Below are 14,809 nucleotides of genomic sequence, written 5' to 3'. Positions count from 1 at the left end.
GCGCCGGGCCAACGCCAACTCGGACCCGAGGCCCGGTATGTATCCGCTCCGTGCAGGACCGTGGCGCCGCCCTCGCTACTGGACCTGCTGCGCCGGGCCAACGCCAACTCGGACCCGAGGCCCGGTATGTATCCGCTCCGTGCAGGACCGTGGCGCCGCCCTCGCTACTGGACCTGCTGCGCCGGGCCAACGCCAACTCGGACCCGAGGCCCGGTATGTATCCGCTCCGTGCAGGACCGTGGCGCCGCCCTCGCTACTGGACCTGCTGCGCCGGGCCAACGCCAACTCGGACCCGAGGCCCGGTATGTATCCGCTCCGTGCAGGACCGTGGCGCCGCCCTCGCTACTGGACCTGCTGCGCCGGGCCAACGCCAACTCGGACCCGAGGCCCGGTATGTATCCGCTCCGTGCAGGACCGTGGCGCCGCCCTCGCTACTGGACCTGATGCGCCGGGCCAACGCCAACTCGGACCCGAGGCCCGGTATGTATCCGCTCCGTGCAGTACCGTGGCGCCGCCCTCGCTACTGGACCTGCTGCGCCGGGCCAACGCCAACTCGGACCCGAGGCCCGGTATGTATCCGCTCCGTGCAGGACCGTGGCGCCGCCCTCGCTACTGGACCTGCTGCGCCGGGCCAACGCCAACTCGGACCCGAGGCCCGGTATGTATCCGCTCCGTGCAGGACCGTGGCGCCGCCCTCGCTACTGGACCTGCTGCGCCGGGCCAACGCCAACTCAGACCCGAGGCCCGGTATGTATCCGCTCCGTGCAGGACCGTGGCGCTGCCCTCGCTACCGGACCTGCTGCGCCGGGCCAACGCCAACTCGGACCCGAGGCCCGGTATGTATCCGCTACTCTTGCCAGCCCAACTCGTCGAGGAATCCTATCAGACCTTTGATGTTGAGGACCTCGGGGAGTTCTCTCGGGGATTCGAGATGTTTTGGCGGCATTCCAGCACCACGTGGGAGGCTATTTCTTCTGTCTCCATGCATCCTCGTCATAGAGGACTGAGACACCTGTTATAAAAAGATGTTTGTTAATCCATGACCTGTTATGACACTGGTTACCATACTCAGTCTGACCTTCCCCCGATACTTGATTCGTGTCGGAGTCTCGGAAAGAAACTAACCGCTTTATGTAATGTTGTAGAGATGAACAACGTGGGCGGCAAGATCCACAGCCTGGAGGAGCTGGAGGCGCGCCTGCGGCCGCCGCAGCCCGCGCCGCTCCCCGACCACGACCTGTCCGCCTTCAAGCGGCTCGTGAGTACATCATACTGTGCTATCCTAACTACCGGGTACCAGAGCCTGCCCTATGACCGATTGACTATAACTAAGCCGGCAATACTGTGGCAATAGGGAATATTACGCGAAACTCTGCGTAGGGGGCAGTGGCGCCACAATCAATTACAATCTGAGGGTCTACCGCGAAACAAGAAAATCGAAATTCGTTATCTCACCTCTCTATCACTTTTGCATATTCGAGCGATGAACTTGAAGATAATCAACATAAAGATAAAGGCAATATAATAAATATAAATCAAATTATTGTTTGATAGTTACTAAACTTTAATAAATTAAAATCTATAATTATAATAATAACAGATATCATAATTAAAGCTAAACTAACTTGATAGTTACTAAACTTTAATAAATTAAAATCTATAATTATAATAATAACAGATATCATAATTAAAGCTAAACTAACTTCATAGGCAGATAACTCAAATCCGATTTTCGCGTTTCTCAGTAGGCCCTTTGTAAAGAAACCGGTTTGTTGCATCTATGGAAGGTAGAGCCAAGGAACAGAGTCTTCTTAGACAGAATTGTTGCAAAAGTGTCCAGCTTTCAGCTATAAACAATAGTTCCAAATCTCTCCAGACTAGCTAAGAACCTAGGCGTTATTGACGGAGTAAAGTGCGCGGTCTATGATTAGATTTTTTTTCTCAAGTATTCTAGGTATTGTAGCCCCACCTATTTATGGTTTTTTGTCGGACACTTTTTGGTATATGGAGATTCTGTTCCTTGCCTCTACCTTCCATAGTTGCATCAATGCCATATTTCATTATCTGTGAAAACTTGTCAATAACAATTTAAGGCACAGTATATATATATATATCTATGGTTTATGAAAGGTGCTAGTGCTGCACCCTGGCGGCAGAACATTGCAGTAATACTCCCTATTGTTTGTCAGTGTTATCACAACCTACCTACTACCATAGAGAAATAATCAAGCATAGAGCGCTTACTCCCTACGTCAGTTCTTATCAAAACGCTTATTATTTTTGTAGTCGACATCTAGCGTCGAGTAGCGGATTTATCAGTACCGCTACTTTAAAACTTACACCCAAGGCCAAAAGTATGGAAACAAGGTTGTTTTCTTTAATATCTCATGTTTCTGTCTTTGTTTTATAATTGTAGGTAACTAACCTAACCTAAAATGTACATTAAGCAACCACAAAAGCTAAATATCAAAACATCCTAAAATATTGTCAAAAACATAAAAAAAAATGTAGGAAAATGTAACATAAAAATACCCTTTTAATTGCTTTGAAAAATGTTGAACTGGCAAATATCATAGCCACAACTTGAGTCATTTGAGTAATAGGGTTGTTTCCAATTTTTTGAAACGCTTGTATTACGTTCTATATTAACTAAAAGTTGCCCTAAAATTCAACTTTTATACTAAAAACGGCTTTAAATATGTTAAATTAACAAAATATATTTTGACAGATGCTTTCGCGCCCATCACCTAACTGTCAACAGTGTCAATCCGAGAGTTGTGACGTCATCAGAATCTTCAAAGACGTTTCGAGTTTGGTCACGTGACGTGTGCCAAAAGATATTTTAAATTCAATATTTACAAAAATATGGTCATTACAGGTCCCCTAAAAGTAGTTTAACATGTTCTTATAATCCAAAAGAATTTATTGGGATACAATTCTGCCCTAAGATTTGTAGATGGAAACAACCCTATTTACTTTTAAAATGTTCTACTATTATATTTACCATTATATTTCTAATGAGTAATCAAATCAAATCACACTTTTCTATTAAAATATAAGCTTGTTCCTATACCTATACTGCTGTAAGAGTGTAAGTACTTAAACCAAAAAACAAGTTGCATAATAAAGTAATGCATAAAGTTTGTAATATGTAAGTAATGTTTAACATCGTTAATATGATTACTTAACATCTGAACCATGTGTAACGTGTGACGCGACAGTTGGCGCAGGTGTCCGGCGGCCACGCCGTGCCGGCCGCCGAGCAGCAGCGCCCGCCGCAGCCCATGAGCTTACTGCAGGTACCTATACGACACTTATACTTCCTCTAGACCCCAACGTAGACGGCCGGTGAAAATGGGCTACGAAACAAACGTGCCAAATTCACGAGCCATTTCTGGTAGGGAATGAACGCTTTACGGATAGCACTGCACAGTTACTACCCGTTCGCTTCAAGTTGGCCGTCGGCGACCGTTACATGATAACGTCACAGGTACAGTTACTAGTACGGTCGGTTCCTCAACTTAAGTAACCAAGTAGCCATACTAAGTTGTATAGAAAAGTGGATACTTATGTGAGGGAACCGACTGTACTGTCGACAAAAAATAAATTCGTACTTTATTTTTAATGCTTACTTCATTTAATAATTTTCTCATGCTCTGAAAGTGAGTGGTTGTTGTTCTAAAAAGTGTGCAGAAAATGATATGTTTCTGCACTAGAGCTATTTACTTTCCCAGAAGGTTTTTTTTTTCGACGATAAGCAATTAAAATTTGTAATTAAATGTATCTGTTGTACAATTTCCATTCTTATATTTAACTATCCATTCCATAAATCCACGATACTTTTACCTAAAATGTTAATTGAAACTACCCTCAAGAAATACTATTTAAGTATATACTTAATCTTTTTTTTTATACACATGTATATTACTTTGTTCGTATTCAAAAAATAAACTTCGAAAAGTATAGTGTTTAACACTTTACTTTTCTTTCTCGGACTATTAACTACCTCGACAGGAATGAGTGCCTATCGTCCCTTGAGTAATAATCTAAATAATAAAAGTAAAAAAAGTAAAGCTGTAGTAGCGAGTGGATAAGGCGCCAGAGGGGGCGTTGCGGGGAAGCGGGCCGGGAGGAAACGGCCAACTGGTAGCGAACGGGTAGTAAGCGTTTTTACGGACTGTTTATCACCGGCTTAAACTGTTTAGATGACTAAAATATTCATTATCTCTATATAATTGGATGAAAATAGTCATTCAAAAATCTTTATACTTGTACTAATTCATTCTAACATTTAGATGTTAAACAAGAGCATGGAACAACAACAACAGCAGCAGCAACAACAAAAAGTGCCGCCGGCGCAACCGCACATCCCGCAAGAGCTGCTCTACAAACTGCTGCAAGTGCAACAGGTATTGTGCAACAAGAGCATGGAACAACAATAACAACAAAAAGCGCCGCTGGCGCAACAGCACATCCCGCAGGAGCTGCTCTACAAACTGCTGCAAGTGCAACAGGTATTGTGCAACAAGAGCATGGAACAACAATAACAGCAGCAGCAACAACAAAAAGTGCCGCCGGCGCAACCGCACATCCCGCAAGAGCTGCTCTACAAACTGCTGCAAGTGCTACAGGTATTGTGCAACAAGAGCATGGAACAACAATAACAACAAAAAGCGCCGCTGGCGCAACAGCACATCCCGCAGGAACTGCTCTACAAACTGCTGCAAGTGTAACAGGTATTGTGCAACAAGAGCATGGAACAACAATAACAACAAAAAGCGCCGCTGGCGCAACAGCACATCCCGCAGGAACTGCTCTACAAACTGCTGCAAGTGCAACAGGTATTGTGCAACAAGAGCATGGAACAACAATAACAACAAAAAGCGCCGCTGGCGCAACAGCACATCCCGCAGGAGCTGCTCTACAAACTGCTGCAAGTGCAACAGGTATTGTGCAACAAGAGCATGGAACAACAATAACAGCAGCAGCAACAACAAAAAGTGCCGCCGGCGCAACCGCACATCCCGCAAGAGCTGCTCTACAAACTGCTGCAAGTGCTACAGGTATTGTGCAACAAGAGCATGGAACAACAATAACAACAAAAAGCGCCGCTGGCGCAACAGCACATCCCGCAGGAACTGCTCTACAAACTGCTGCAAGTGTAACAGGTATAGTACAACAATTTTATAGTTGAGTTGGGAGCCCATATATGAAAAGTACCCAATTACACTTTGGTATACGAAATCTTAACCTTTCGTATGCGCCTATCAAAAATTTCAACGTACTATTTTCTAGTCAACGAATAGTAAATAGTACATTACTACAGAGGTCGGGACGAGAGGGGTTGCCGGCCGAAGACATATAGATAGGAGGATAGGTCTGAGCCGGGCAACAAAATTAGGCAGTTTACGCTTTCGGTTTACGGACAAAATGCGACCATTTCCGAACATGTTTGAGTGTAAAGTGTAAAATGAGGTGACTATGATAATATTTTCGCCAGCAGCACCAGCAGCACCAGCAGAGCGAGCTGCTGGCGCCCGCGCCGGCGCCGGCGCCCGCGCCCGCGCCCGCGCCCGCGCCCGGGCCCTCGGCCGCCGACCGCGAGCTGCTGCAGCGCCCCGAGGCGCAGGCCATCATACACGGTATGTGTCTGCGCACAAATACTATATCACATGCAGGTGGATTGTCTAACGTACACTTTGTAGCCACAGTTAGTTATACTGGGCATTTTCATGGGTAGTTTAATTGCGTGAATTATAATTTAATTTCGTTATTTTATTGTGAATTTTAAGTTAATTTATTTATATTATTGTGAATTTTAATTTTATTTATTTATTTACTGTGAGTTTTAATCTAAGTTATTGCGGATTCTTATTTCATTAATTTAATTAATTTATTTTTTTAAATATTAACAATAGGTTTAGGTTATAGGTTTTTTTTTTGCATTAGAAAGAACTCAACAGAAGTAAGTGTGCAGTTTTTATGAGGCTCTTTGATTTAACAATTAATGAAATTATATAATGTTGCATGGTATTTATAATACTTATAATTTACATCTAAAATTTTCTGCAAAAAGTGCCTGATTTTGGAGCCACAAGCTTAAGATCAGATAAAGATAGTTTATTATTCAAGTAGGCATATTACAATGCGCTTATGAACGTCAAATAAAGCTACACCGGCTCTAACCCTACACCTCTGATCCGAGATTTAAATCCCCCCCTCAATTGGAGGAAGGTATCCCAATATGGGCCGGCAAGAAACTCGGCGGGACACTTACTTCTGAGAAGTTCTTACTAATGCTAAAATATATAACTGGATAAATAACTATCCATGCTGCATTGTTGTAGGTCTGAAAGCTGGCGAGATAACGGTGCAGCACCTGATGCAGCAGTTAGGAAACCCAGGCCTGCAGTCCCGCCATCGCGAGGTGCTGCTTACCATCCTGCGGCTGCACCAGCAGCAAAGACAGGTAACTTTTCATGACCTATACGGTACATAGTATGATATTTCTTCTTCATTGATGTATAAAAGAAATTAAAAAAGTAAAAGGATCGTCTTCGGCGTCCTCGAGTTGTTTCGGCATTTTGGCCACGGCTTATGGGAGCCTGGGGTCCGCTTGGCAACTAATCCTTAGATTGGCGTAGGTACTAGTTTTTACGACAGCGACTGCTATCTGACCTTCCAACCCAGCGGGTTAACTAGACCTCACGATGTTTTCCTTCACCGAAAAGCGACTGGTAAATATCAAATGATTTTTCGTACATAAGTTCCGAAAAACTCATTGGTACGAGCCGGGGTTTGAACCCGCGACCTCCGGATTGCAAGTCGCACGCTCTTACCGCTAGTAGCGCTTCTTTCTTTTTGATTGATGAACAGAGACCGGAACTATTGTGGCACTTCTGAATTATCATAGGAAGTACTCAATCGAGTTCCAGTACACATATATCGATACAGTGTGGAACACAATATATTAAAAAGTAATAATAGTTAATGGATATTTGACTGTACTAAAAGAAGTAATAAACTAATAAATAACAAATAATATGGAAAAAAGATAATTAGTATTTTTTTTTAAACCTGTTGGAATATTTTTTGCACTAAAACAGACATTGAACGTGAAAAAAAAACACGGAACTGAAGTAATTAAATGTGAAACTATTAAGTTTTCTTTTTTTGTTGCTTATCTTTATTTTGCATTTTCAACTACTCAAAAGTTATCTGGAAACGATCGCTTTTTAGTGATAAGATTGCTTGTTATTTACCTCTACTTTGAATCTTATTTTAATATGTTGTATTCTATATTTTATCGATATAGGTATATCGAAAGTTGATGAATAAGAAGTCTCTAATGACAATTCAAATTGCCATGAGAAATCCGGCCTCTGATAAAAGAATAAAATAAGTAAAAACTCCAGATTGCTGCACTTCACAAGTAAAATTACGCGTAAGTACCTCCGTAAACTCGGGGTATGCTTACCCGAAAGCCACGGAATGCATTTCCGAGCGCATGCGATAGACCCTGTCGTCGACCGGCATATATTTGTTTTAACCAGGTACCCGTCCAACCCTTTCCAGAAAAAAATCTATAAATAATTTAGTCGTTTATCGAATAGCCCCAACGATTGGCTTTCCCTTTGAATTGCTTACCCGTTCATTTGACTTAGCTCAAGGAACGGGTTTCGCTTTCACAGATACCGCTAAAATGAAAGGGTATCCCCTTCCTAATTCAAAAAATTATGTCACCTGTGCTGTCAACGCGCTAGACACCTAGTCCTTCACTTTAAACCTAAATAAGCAATATTTGCTTCTATTTTTACGAAGAGAAAGTTGAAAATGGCATAAGTAAGCGTTATAATTTATAATCGGAGGTTAGCACTTAAGAACGGGTATAAGCCAAATGAAAGGGTTTTTGTTAACAACGGCTTTGGTAAGCAAAGCCTTACGGAATATCCCTTCCAAAACCGTCTAAGGGGATACCGGACCGGTCCCTAATTTTCATAATGAAGCAGATGTTAGCAATAGTTGTGTTTGCAGCAACAGATGGGCGGGTCGCCGCTGCCGGGCGTGGGCGCGGCGCCGCACCTGGTGGTGCCGCCGCTGCACCAGCCGCTGCGCCTGTCGCCGCTGCCGCATCCAAGTACGTCTGCTATTCGCTTCCGTAACGTGTATCAAAGACAATTGAAATAGCCGCATTCGTTTTGACCGATGGCGCCATAACCTTTGGCCTATGCTCTATTAGATGGCGCCACTTTTTGATATTTAACATATATCAGTGAAACAGTAAGGATCAAAGTCAAACGGCGTTCTAAAAGTTTTAAGATGGCAGTAAATTTACTGCGGTTACAAAATTTTCTTTGGCAATCCACCTTTATTTCAAATTATCTTTGGTAATAGTATTTGAAATTCATATGTTCTCATTTATTAACATCTCTATACAAAGAAAGTTAAAATAATTGGCATATTAACATGATAATAACCCCGGACGCAGCGTTTTGCGTGTCCCCCATAATGCCGACCAGCCCCAACACGCTGGCCGTGCACCACCCAGGTACCACATGCTTTTGGTGTCCGTGTGCGTGTGTTCTAGATGTTCTTGCGGAACGTTTCCAAAAAGTTAAGGAAATTTCAGGGAAATTAAAAATATCATTCCTCATGCAAAAATATGAAAGTTCCGAAGTTGAAACAACTATGTGGAATGTGGAAATTTCGCTATTTTGGAAACCTTCCGACAGCACATCAGTATCCGTGTGTTATAGGAGCTTTTTTATTTAAACATTTTTTAATAAATTTTTACGTTCTACTCGCAATATCGATCTTAAAGGTGATAAAAGAAAGTGTAACAAAAAATCTCTAAAGTTTTTCGTTCTTAAATTGCGTTTCTGTCATTCAATGTTACTTATTTACGTACTGGGCTGGCGCGATGACCCTAAGTCTTGGCCTCCAACACGCCACTTTGCTCGGTCCAGACCGCGGACTCGCGCCAGCTTTCGCTGAACACGAGCTCACGGAGATCTGCCTCCACTCTATCCGCCCAACGATATTTAGGATGACCAACAGGACGGCGTCCAGTTGGTCGACCCAAGTAAGCCCTCTTGACTGCCCGATCGTCACCCATCCTTTCGAGCTGGCCAAGCCAACGGAGACGATTTGCTTTGGTTGCACCTAGTATATCCGGCTCGGCTATCTATATTATATAAAGCTGCAGCCCGAACATGAATTGACACGAATTGTTCTCCCGGAAGGAGGCGCGGGGGGGATTCGAGTTTGGTACGGTCGTACAGGGGGCGGTCCGGTGACCTCCGGAAAAATCCGACTTTCGGTCTACCGGATCGGGACAGAAAAATGTTTGACGGCCCGGCTAAACGGTGGGAGATAGTGGGGGGGTGCTCGACCAAATGTCACAGAGGACCCTGGGCAGTTTCGGAGGCCGCCATTTTTTTTTTCAAAATGGCGGATTCAAAATGGCGGCCGATTTTCAAGTCGGTCCCGGCGCGCTCAAATTTCGGTCACGGAATCTCGGGGCCCTCTAGATCGGTATAGAAAAAAAAAATTTGGAAAAAATCCAAGATGGCGGACACCATGGCCACTTTTATTTTGTATGGCAACTTTTAAACGGTGACAGATAGGTGGGGGGTGCTCGACCAAATGTCATAGAGGGCCCCGAGACAAACGGAATGGCATTTAAAAAAATTCAAAATGGCCGACTCAAAATGGCGCCGAAATTTCAAAACGGTCCGAGAGCGCCGAGAACCGGTATGTGGGTACATATGGGCCCCCGCGTTCGAAAAAAAAATTTTTTTTTTTTTTTAGCTCGAAAAAAAATTTGTATGGGATTTTTTTAAGAATCCCCCACATGCTAAACGGTGAGAGATAGGTCGGGGGAGCTCGACCAAATGTCATAGAGGGCTCCGAGTGGAATCTGAATAAGAAAAAAAAAAATCAAAATGGCCGACTTTTTTTTTTTCTAAAACTTCAAAAAGGTCCGAGCGCTCTGAAATTTTGGTCGCGGTATCTCGGAGCCCCAATGACTCGTACGGAAAAAAAAAATTTTGGAAAAAATCCAAGATGGCGGAAAAATGGCCAGTTTACTTTTGTATGGCAACTCTCAAACGGTGCGTGATAGGTGGGGGGTGCTCGACCAAATGTCATAGAGGGCCCCGAGACAAATAAAACTGCATCAAAAAAAAATTCAAAATGGCCGACTTTTTTTTTTTTCTTTTTTTAATGTTGGTCCGAGCGCGCTGAGATTTTGCATGCGGCGAGCCTGGGGGGCCAAGATTACCATATGAAAAAAAGTTTTTTGGAAAAATCCAAAATGGCGGTGGACAGGGGCAAAGTAAAATTTCCAAGTAGGTTAAGCGAGCCCGAAGGGCGAGCTTCAGGCCCGGAGCCTTCACCCCGACCCCCAAGCGTGCAACCCCCAGTAACTAAAAGCGAGGCCGAAGGCCGAGCTGCGTGCGTACGGTGCTCCCAAGCGTTCTACCAAGTCGACTGTCTTGATAAGCGGAGCCGGCGGGCCGAAGGCCCGACGGCGACGCGTCGAGGCCAGCGAAGGCCGAAGGCCGAGCTCCGCGTAGGGCCGAAGGCCCGAAGCGTCACCTGAGAGGGGGAAGTTGGAGCTTAAACACGACCCAATAGGAAAAGTGTCTTAGACAAGCGAAACGGCGGGCCGAAGGCCAAAGGCCGTAGGCCCGACGTGAGCTTGTCAAGACACTTTTACTATTGGGTCGTGTTTAAGCTCCAACTTCCCGCACTAATCCCGAAGCGAAACCAACCCTCCCCGAGTGTCTTAATAAGCGAAGCGGCGGGCCGAAGGCCCGACGCTGAGCTTCGAAACCCAGCGAAGGCCGAAGGCCGAGCTCCGCGTAGGGCCGAAGGCCCGGAGCGTCCCACTGGTTCGGCCAAGCACGCGAGGCCGAAGGCCGAGCTGCGAGAGTGCGGCCCAAAGCGGAAGTACAACCGCATTACATTTCACCTTTGGAAAACAAATATTCTTTATACTAAAAATAACGGGAAAAATGCATTTATAGAGCGAACCGGTTACAAGTTAACTGTTTTAATAAGCGAAACGGCGGGCCGAAGGCCAAAGGCCGTAGGCCCGACGTGAGCTTGTCAAGACACTTTTACTATTGGGTCGTGTTTAAGCTCCAACTTCCCGCACTAATCCCGAAGCGAAACCAACCCTCCCCGAGTGTCTTAATAAGCGAAGCGGCGGGCCGAAGGCCCGACGCTGAGCTTCGAAACCCAGCTAAGGCCGAAGGCCGAGCTCCGCGTAGGGCCGAAGGCACGGAGCGTCCCATTGGATCGCCCAAGCACGCGAGGCCGAAGGCCGAGCTGCGAGAGTGCGGCCCAAAGCGGAAGTACAACCGCATTAACTTTCCCCTTTGGAAAACAAATCTTCTTTATATTAATAACAACAAAAATAACGGGAAAAGTTATAAAGCGAACCGGCAACAAGTCAACTGTCTTAATAGGCGGAGCCGGCGGGCCGAAGGCCCGACGGCGAAGCGTCGAGGCTAGCGAAGGCCGAAGGCCGAGCTCCGCGTAGGGCCGAAGGCCCGAAGCGTCCCCTTCGAAGTTCGCCAGTGTTTACGCTCCAACTTCCCTTCAACCCCCAAAGTAACTATATTGCGAAGGCCGAAGGCCGAGCTCCGCGTAGGGACGAAGGCCCGGAGCGTCCCATTGGATCGCCCAAGCACGCGAGGCCGAAGGCCGAGCTGCGGGAGTGCGTGCTCGCACGCGGACCATTCCTTGCAAGCAAAAGTACAACTGCTTTACCTTTTCCCTTTGGAAAACACAAACTTTTACACCTAAACAACAGCAACAACAAAAAACACTACAACAACAACACATAAACAACAATATTAATAACAACATACGCAAGGCCGAGTGCATGCTCGCACGCGCAACAAAAGTACAACTGCAACACTTCTTCCCTTTGGAAAACAAACTTTTTCACTCAAACAACGGCACCTACAACAATAACTCATCAACAACAACATCAACAACAGCACCAACTACAAAAACAACAATACCAACTACAGCACCATGCACACCGCGGGGCCCCCGGGCCCCGCGCACCAAGCAAAATCTAGTCTATATTATATAAAGCTGCAGCCCGAACATGAATTGACACGAATTGTTCTCCCGGAAGGAGGCGCGGGGGGGATTCGAGTTTGGTACGGTCGTACAGAGGGCGGTCCGGTGACCTCCGGAAAAATCCGACATTCGGTCTACCGGATCGGGACAGAAAAATGTTTGACGGCCCGGCTAAACGGTGGGAGATAGTGGGGGGGTGCTCGACCAAATGTCACAGAGGACCCTGGGCAGTTTCGGAGGCCGCCATTTTTTTTTCAAAATGGCGGATTCAAAATGGCGGCCGATTTTCATGTCGGTCCCGGCGCGCTCAAATTTCGGTCACGGAATCTCGGGGCCCTCTAGACCGGTATGGAAAAAAAAAATTTGGAAAAAATCCAAGATGGCGGACACCATGGCCACTTTTATTTTGTATGGCAACTTTTAAACGGTGTCAGATAGGTGGGGGGTGCTCGACCAAATGTCATAGAGGGCCCGAGACAAATGGAATGGCATTTAAAAAAATTCAAAATGGCCGACTCAAAATGGCGCCGAAATTTCAAAACGGTCCGAGAGCGCCGAGAACCGGTATGTGGGTACATATGGGCCCCGGCATTCGAAAAAAAATTTTTTTTTTTTTTTAGCTCGAAAAAAAATTTGTATGGGATTTTTTTTCGAATCCCCCACATGCTAAACGGTGAGAGATAGGTCGGGGGCGCTCGACCAAATGTCATAGAGGGCTCCGAGTGGAATCTGAATAAGAAAAAAAAAATTCAAAATGGCCGACTTTTTTTTTCTAAAACTTCAAAAAAGTTCCGAGCGCTCTGAAATTTTGGTCGCGGTATCTCGGAGCCCCAATGACTCCTATGGAAAAAAAAATTTTTGGAAAAAATCCAAGATGGCGGAAAAATGGCCAGTTTACTTTTGTATGGCAACTCTCAAACGGTGCGTGATAGGTGAGGGGTGCTCGACCAAATGTCATAGAGGACCCCGAGACAAATAAAACTGCATCAAAAAAAAATTCAAAATGGCCGACTTTTTTTTTTCTTTTTTTAATGTTGGTCCGAGCGCGCTGAGATTTTGCATGCGGCGAGCCGGGGGGCCAAGATTACCATATGAAAAAAAAATTTTTTGAAAAAATCCAAAATGGCGGCGGACAGGGGCAAAGTCAAATTTCCATGTAGGTTAAGCGAGCCCGAAGGGCGAGCTTCAGGCTGGGAGGCCGAAGGCCGACCCCGGCGGAGGGCCGAAGGCCCGGAGCCTTCACCCCGACCCCCAAGCGTGCAACCCCCAGTAACTAAAAGCGAGGCCGAAGGCCGAGCTGCGTGCGTACGGTGCTCCCAAGCGTTCTACCAAGTCGACTGTCTTGATAAGCGGAGCCGGGGGGCCGACGGCCCCACGGCGACGCGTCGAGGCCAGCGAAGGCCGAAGGCCGAGCTCCGCGTAGGGCCGAAGGCCCGAAGCGTCACCTGAGAGGGGGAAGTTGGAGCTTAAACACGACCCAATAGGAAAAGTGTCTTAGACAAGCGAAACGGCGGGCCGAAGGCCAAAGGCCGTAGGCCCGACGTGAGCTTGTCAAGACACTTTACTATTGGGTCGTGTTTAAGCTCCAACTTCCCGCACTACTCCCGAAGCGAAACCAATCCTCCCCGAGTGTCTTAATAAGCGAAGCGGCGGGCCGAAGGCCCGACGCTGAGTTTCGAAACCCAGCGAAGGCCGTAGGCCGAGCTCCGCGTAGGGCCGAAGGCCCGGAGCGTCCCACTGGATCGCCCAAGCACGCGAGGCCGAAGGCCGAGCTGCGTGAGTGCGGCCCAAAGCGGAAGTACAACCGCATTACATTTCACCTTTGGAAAACAAATATTCTTATACTAAAAATAACGGGAAAAATGCATTTATAGAGCGAACCGGTTAGAAGTTAACTGTTTTAATAAGCGAAGCGGCGGGCCGAAGGCCCGACGCTGAGCTTCGAAATCCAGCGAAGGCCGAAGGCCGAGCTCCGCGTAGGGCCGAAGGCCCGGAGCGTCCCACTGTATCGCCCAAGCACGCGAGGCCGAAGGCCGAGCTGCGTGAGTGCGGCCCAAAGCGGAAGTACAACCGCATTACATTTCACCTTTGGAAAACAAATATTCTTTATACTAAAAATAACGGGAAAATGCATTTATAGAGCGAACCGGTTAGAAGTTAACTGTTTTAATAAGCGAAGCGGCGGGCCGAAGGCCCGACGCTGAGCTTCGAAATCCAGCGAAGGCCGAAGGCCGAGCTCCGCGTAGGGCCGAAGGCCCGAAGCTTCCCATTGGATTGGCCAAGCACGCGAGGCCGAAGGCCGAGCTGCGAGAGTACGGCCCAAAGCGGAAGTACAACCACATTACTTTTCCCCTTTGGAAAACAAATATTCATTATACTAAAAATAACGGGAAAAGTGCATTTATAGAGCAAACCAATTACAAGTTAACTGTCTTAATAAGCGAAGCTGCGAGAGTGCGGCCCAAAGCGGAAGTACAACCGCATTAACTTTCCCCTTTGGAAAACAAATCTTCTTTATATTAATAACAACAAAATAACGGGAAAAGTGATAAAGCGAACCGGCAACAAGTTAACTGTCTTAATAAGCGGACCCGACGGCGAAGCGTCGAGGCTAGCGAAGGCCGAAGGCCGAGCTCCGCGTAGGGCCGAAGGCCCGAAGCGTCCCCTTCGAGGCTCGCCAGCGGGGAAGTTGGGGCTTAAACACGACCCA

General features: G+C 46.5%; 1 protein-coding gene across 1 annotated transcript in view; it reads left to right on the top strand.

Moving 5' to 3' along the window:
* Positions 1 to 14,809, top strand: part of LOC133529301 (eukaryotic translation initiation factor 4E transporter-like) — a 64,087-nt gene that overhangs the window by 25,888 nt on the left and 23,390 nt on the right. Inside the window, exons 13-20 of the mRNA XM_061866998.1 lie at positions 1,146 to 1,258; positions 3,222 to 3,299; positions 4,296 to 4,439; positions 4,551 to 4,631; positions 4,983 to 5,063; positions 5,501 to 5,642; positions 6,348 to 6,469; positions 8,035 to 8,137. Of these exons, the coding sequence (XP_061722982.1) occupies positions 1,146 to 1,258; positions 3,222 to 3,299; positions 4,296 to 4,439; positions 4,551 to 4,631; positions 4,983 to 5,063; positions 5,501 to 5,642; positions 6,348 to 6,469; positions 8,035 to 8,137 (864 nt within the window). The remainder of the gene's footprint in view (positions 1 to 1,145; positions 1,259 to 3,221; positions 3,300 to 4,295; positions 4,440 to 4,550; positions 4,632 to 4,982; positions 5,064 to 5,500; positions 5,643 to 6,347; positions 6,470 to 8,034; positions 8,138 to 14,809) is intronic.

The sequence above is a fragment of the Cydia pomonella genome, chromosome 20, assembly GCF_033807575.1.
Source record: "Cydia pomonella isolate Wapato2018A chromosome 20, ilCydPomo1, whole genome shotgun sequence".
NCBI classification, from domain to species: Eukaryota; Metazoa; Arthropoda; class Insecta; order Lepidoptera; family Tortricidae; genus Cydia; species Cydia pomonella.
The sequence above is the reverse complement of the archived record's forward strand: the minus strand, read 5'-3'. Positions and strand labels throughout refer to the sequence as shown.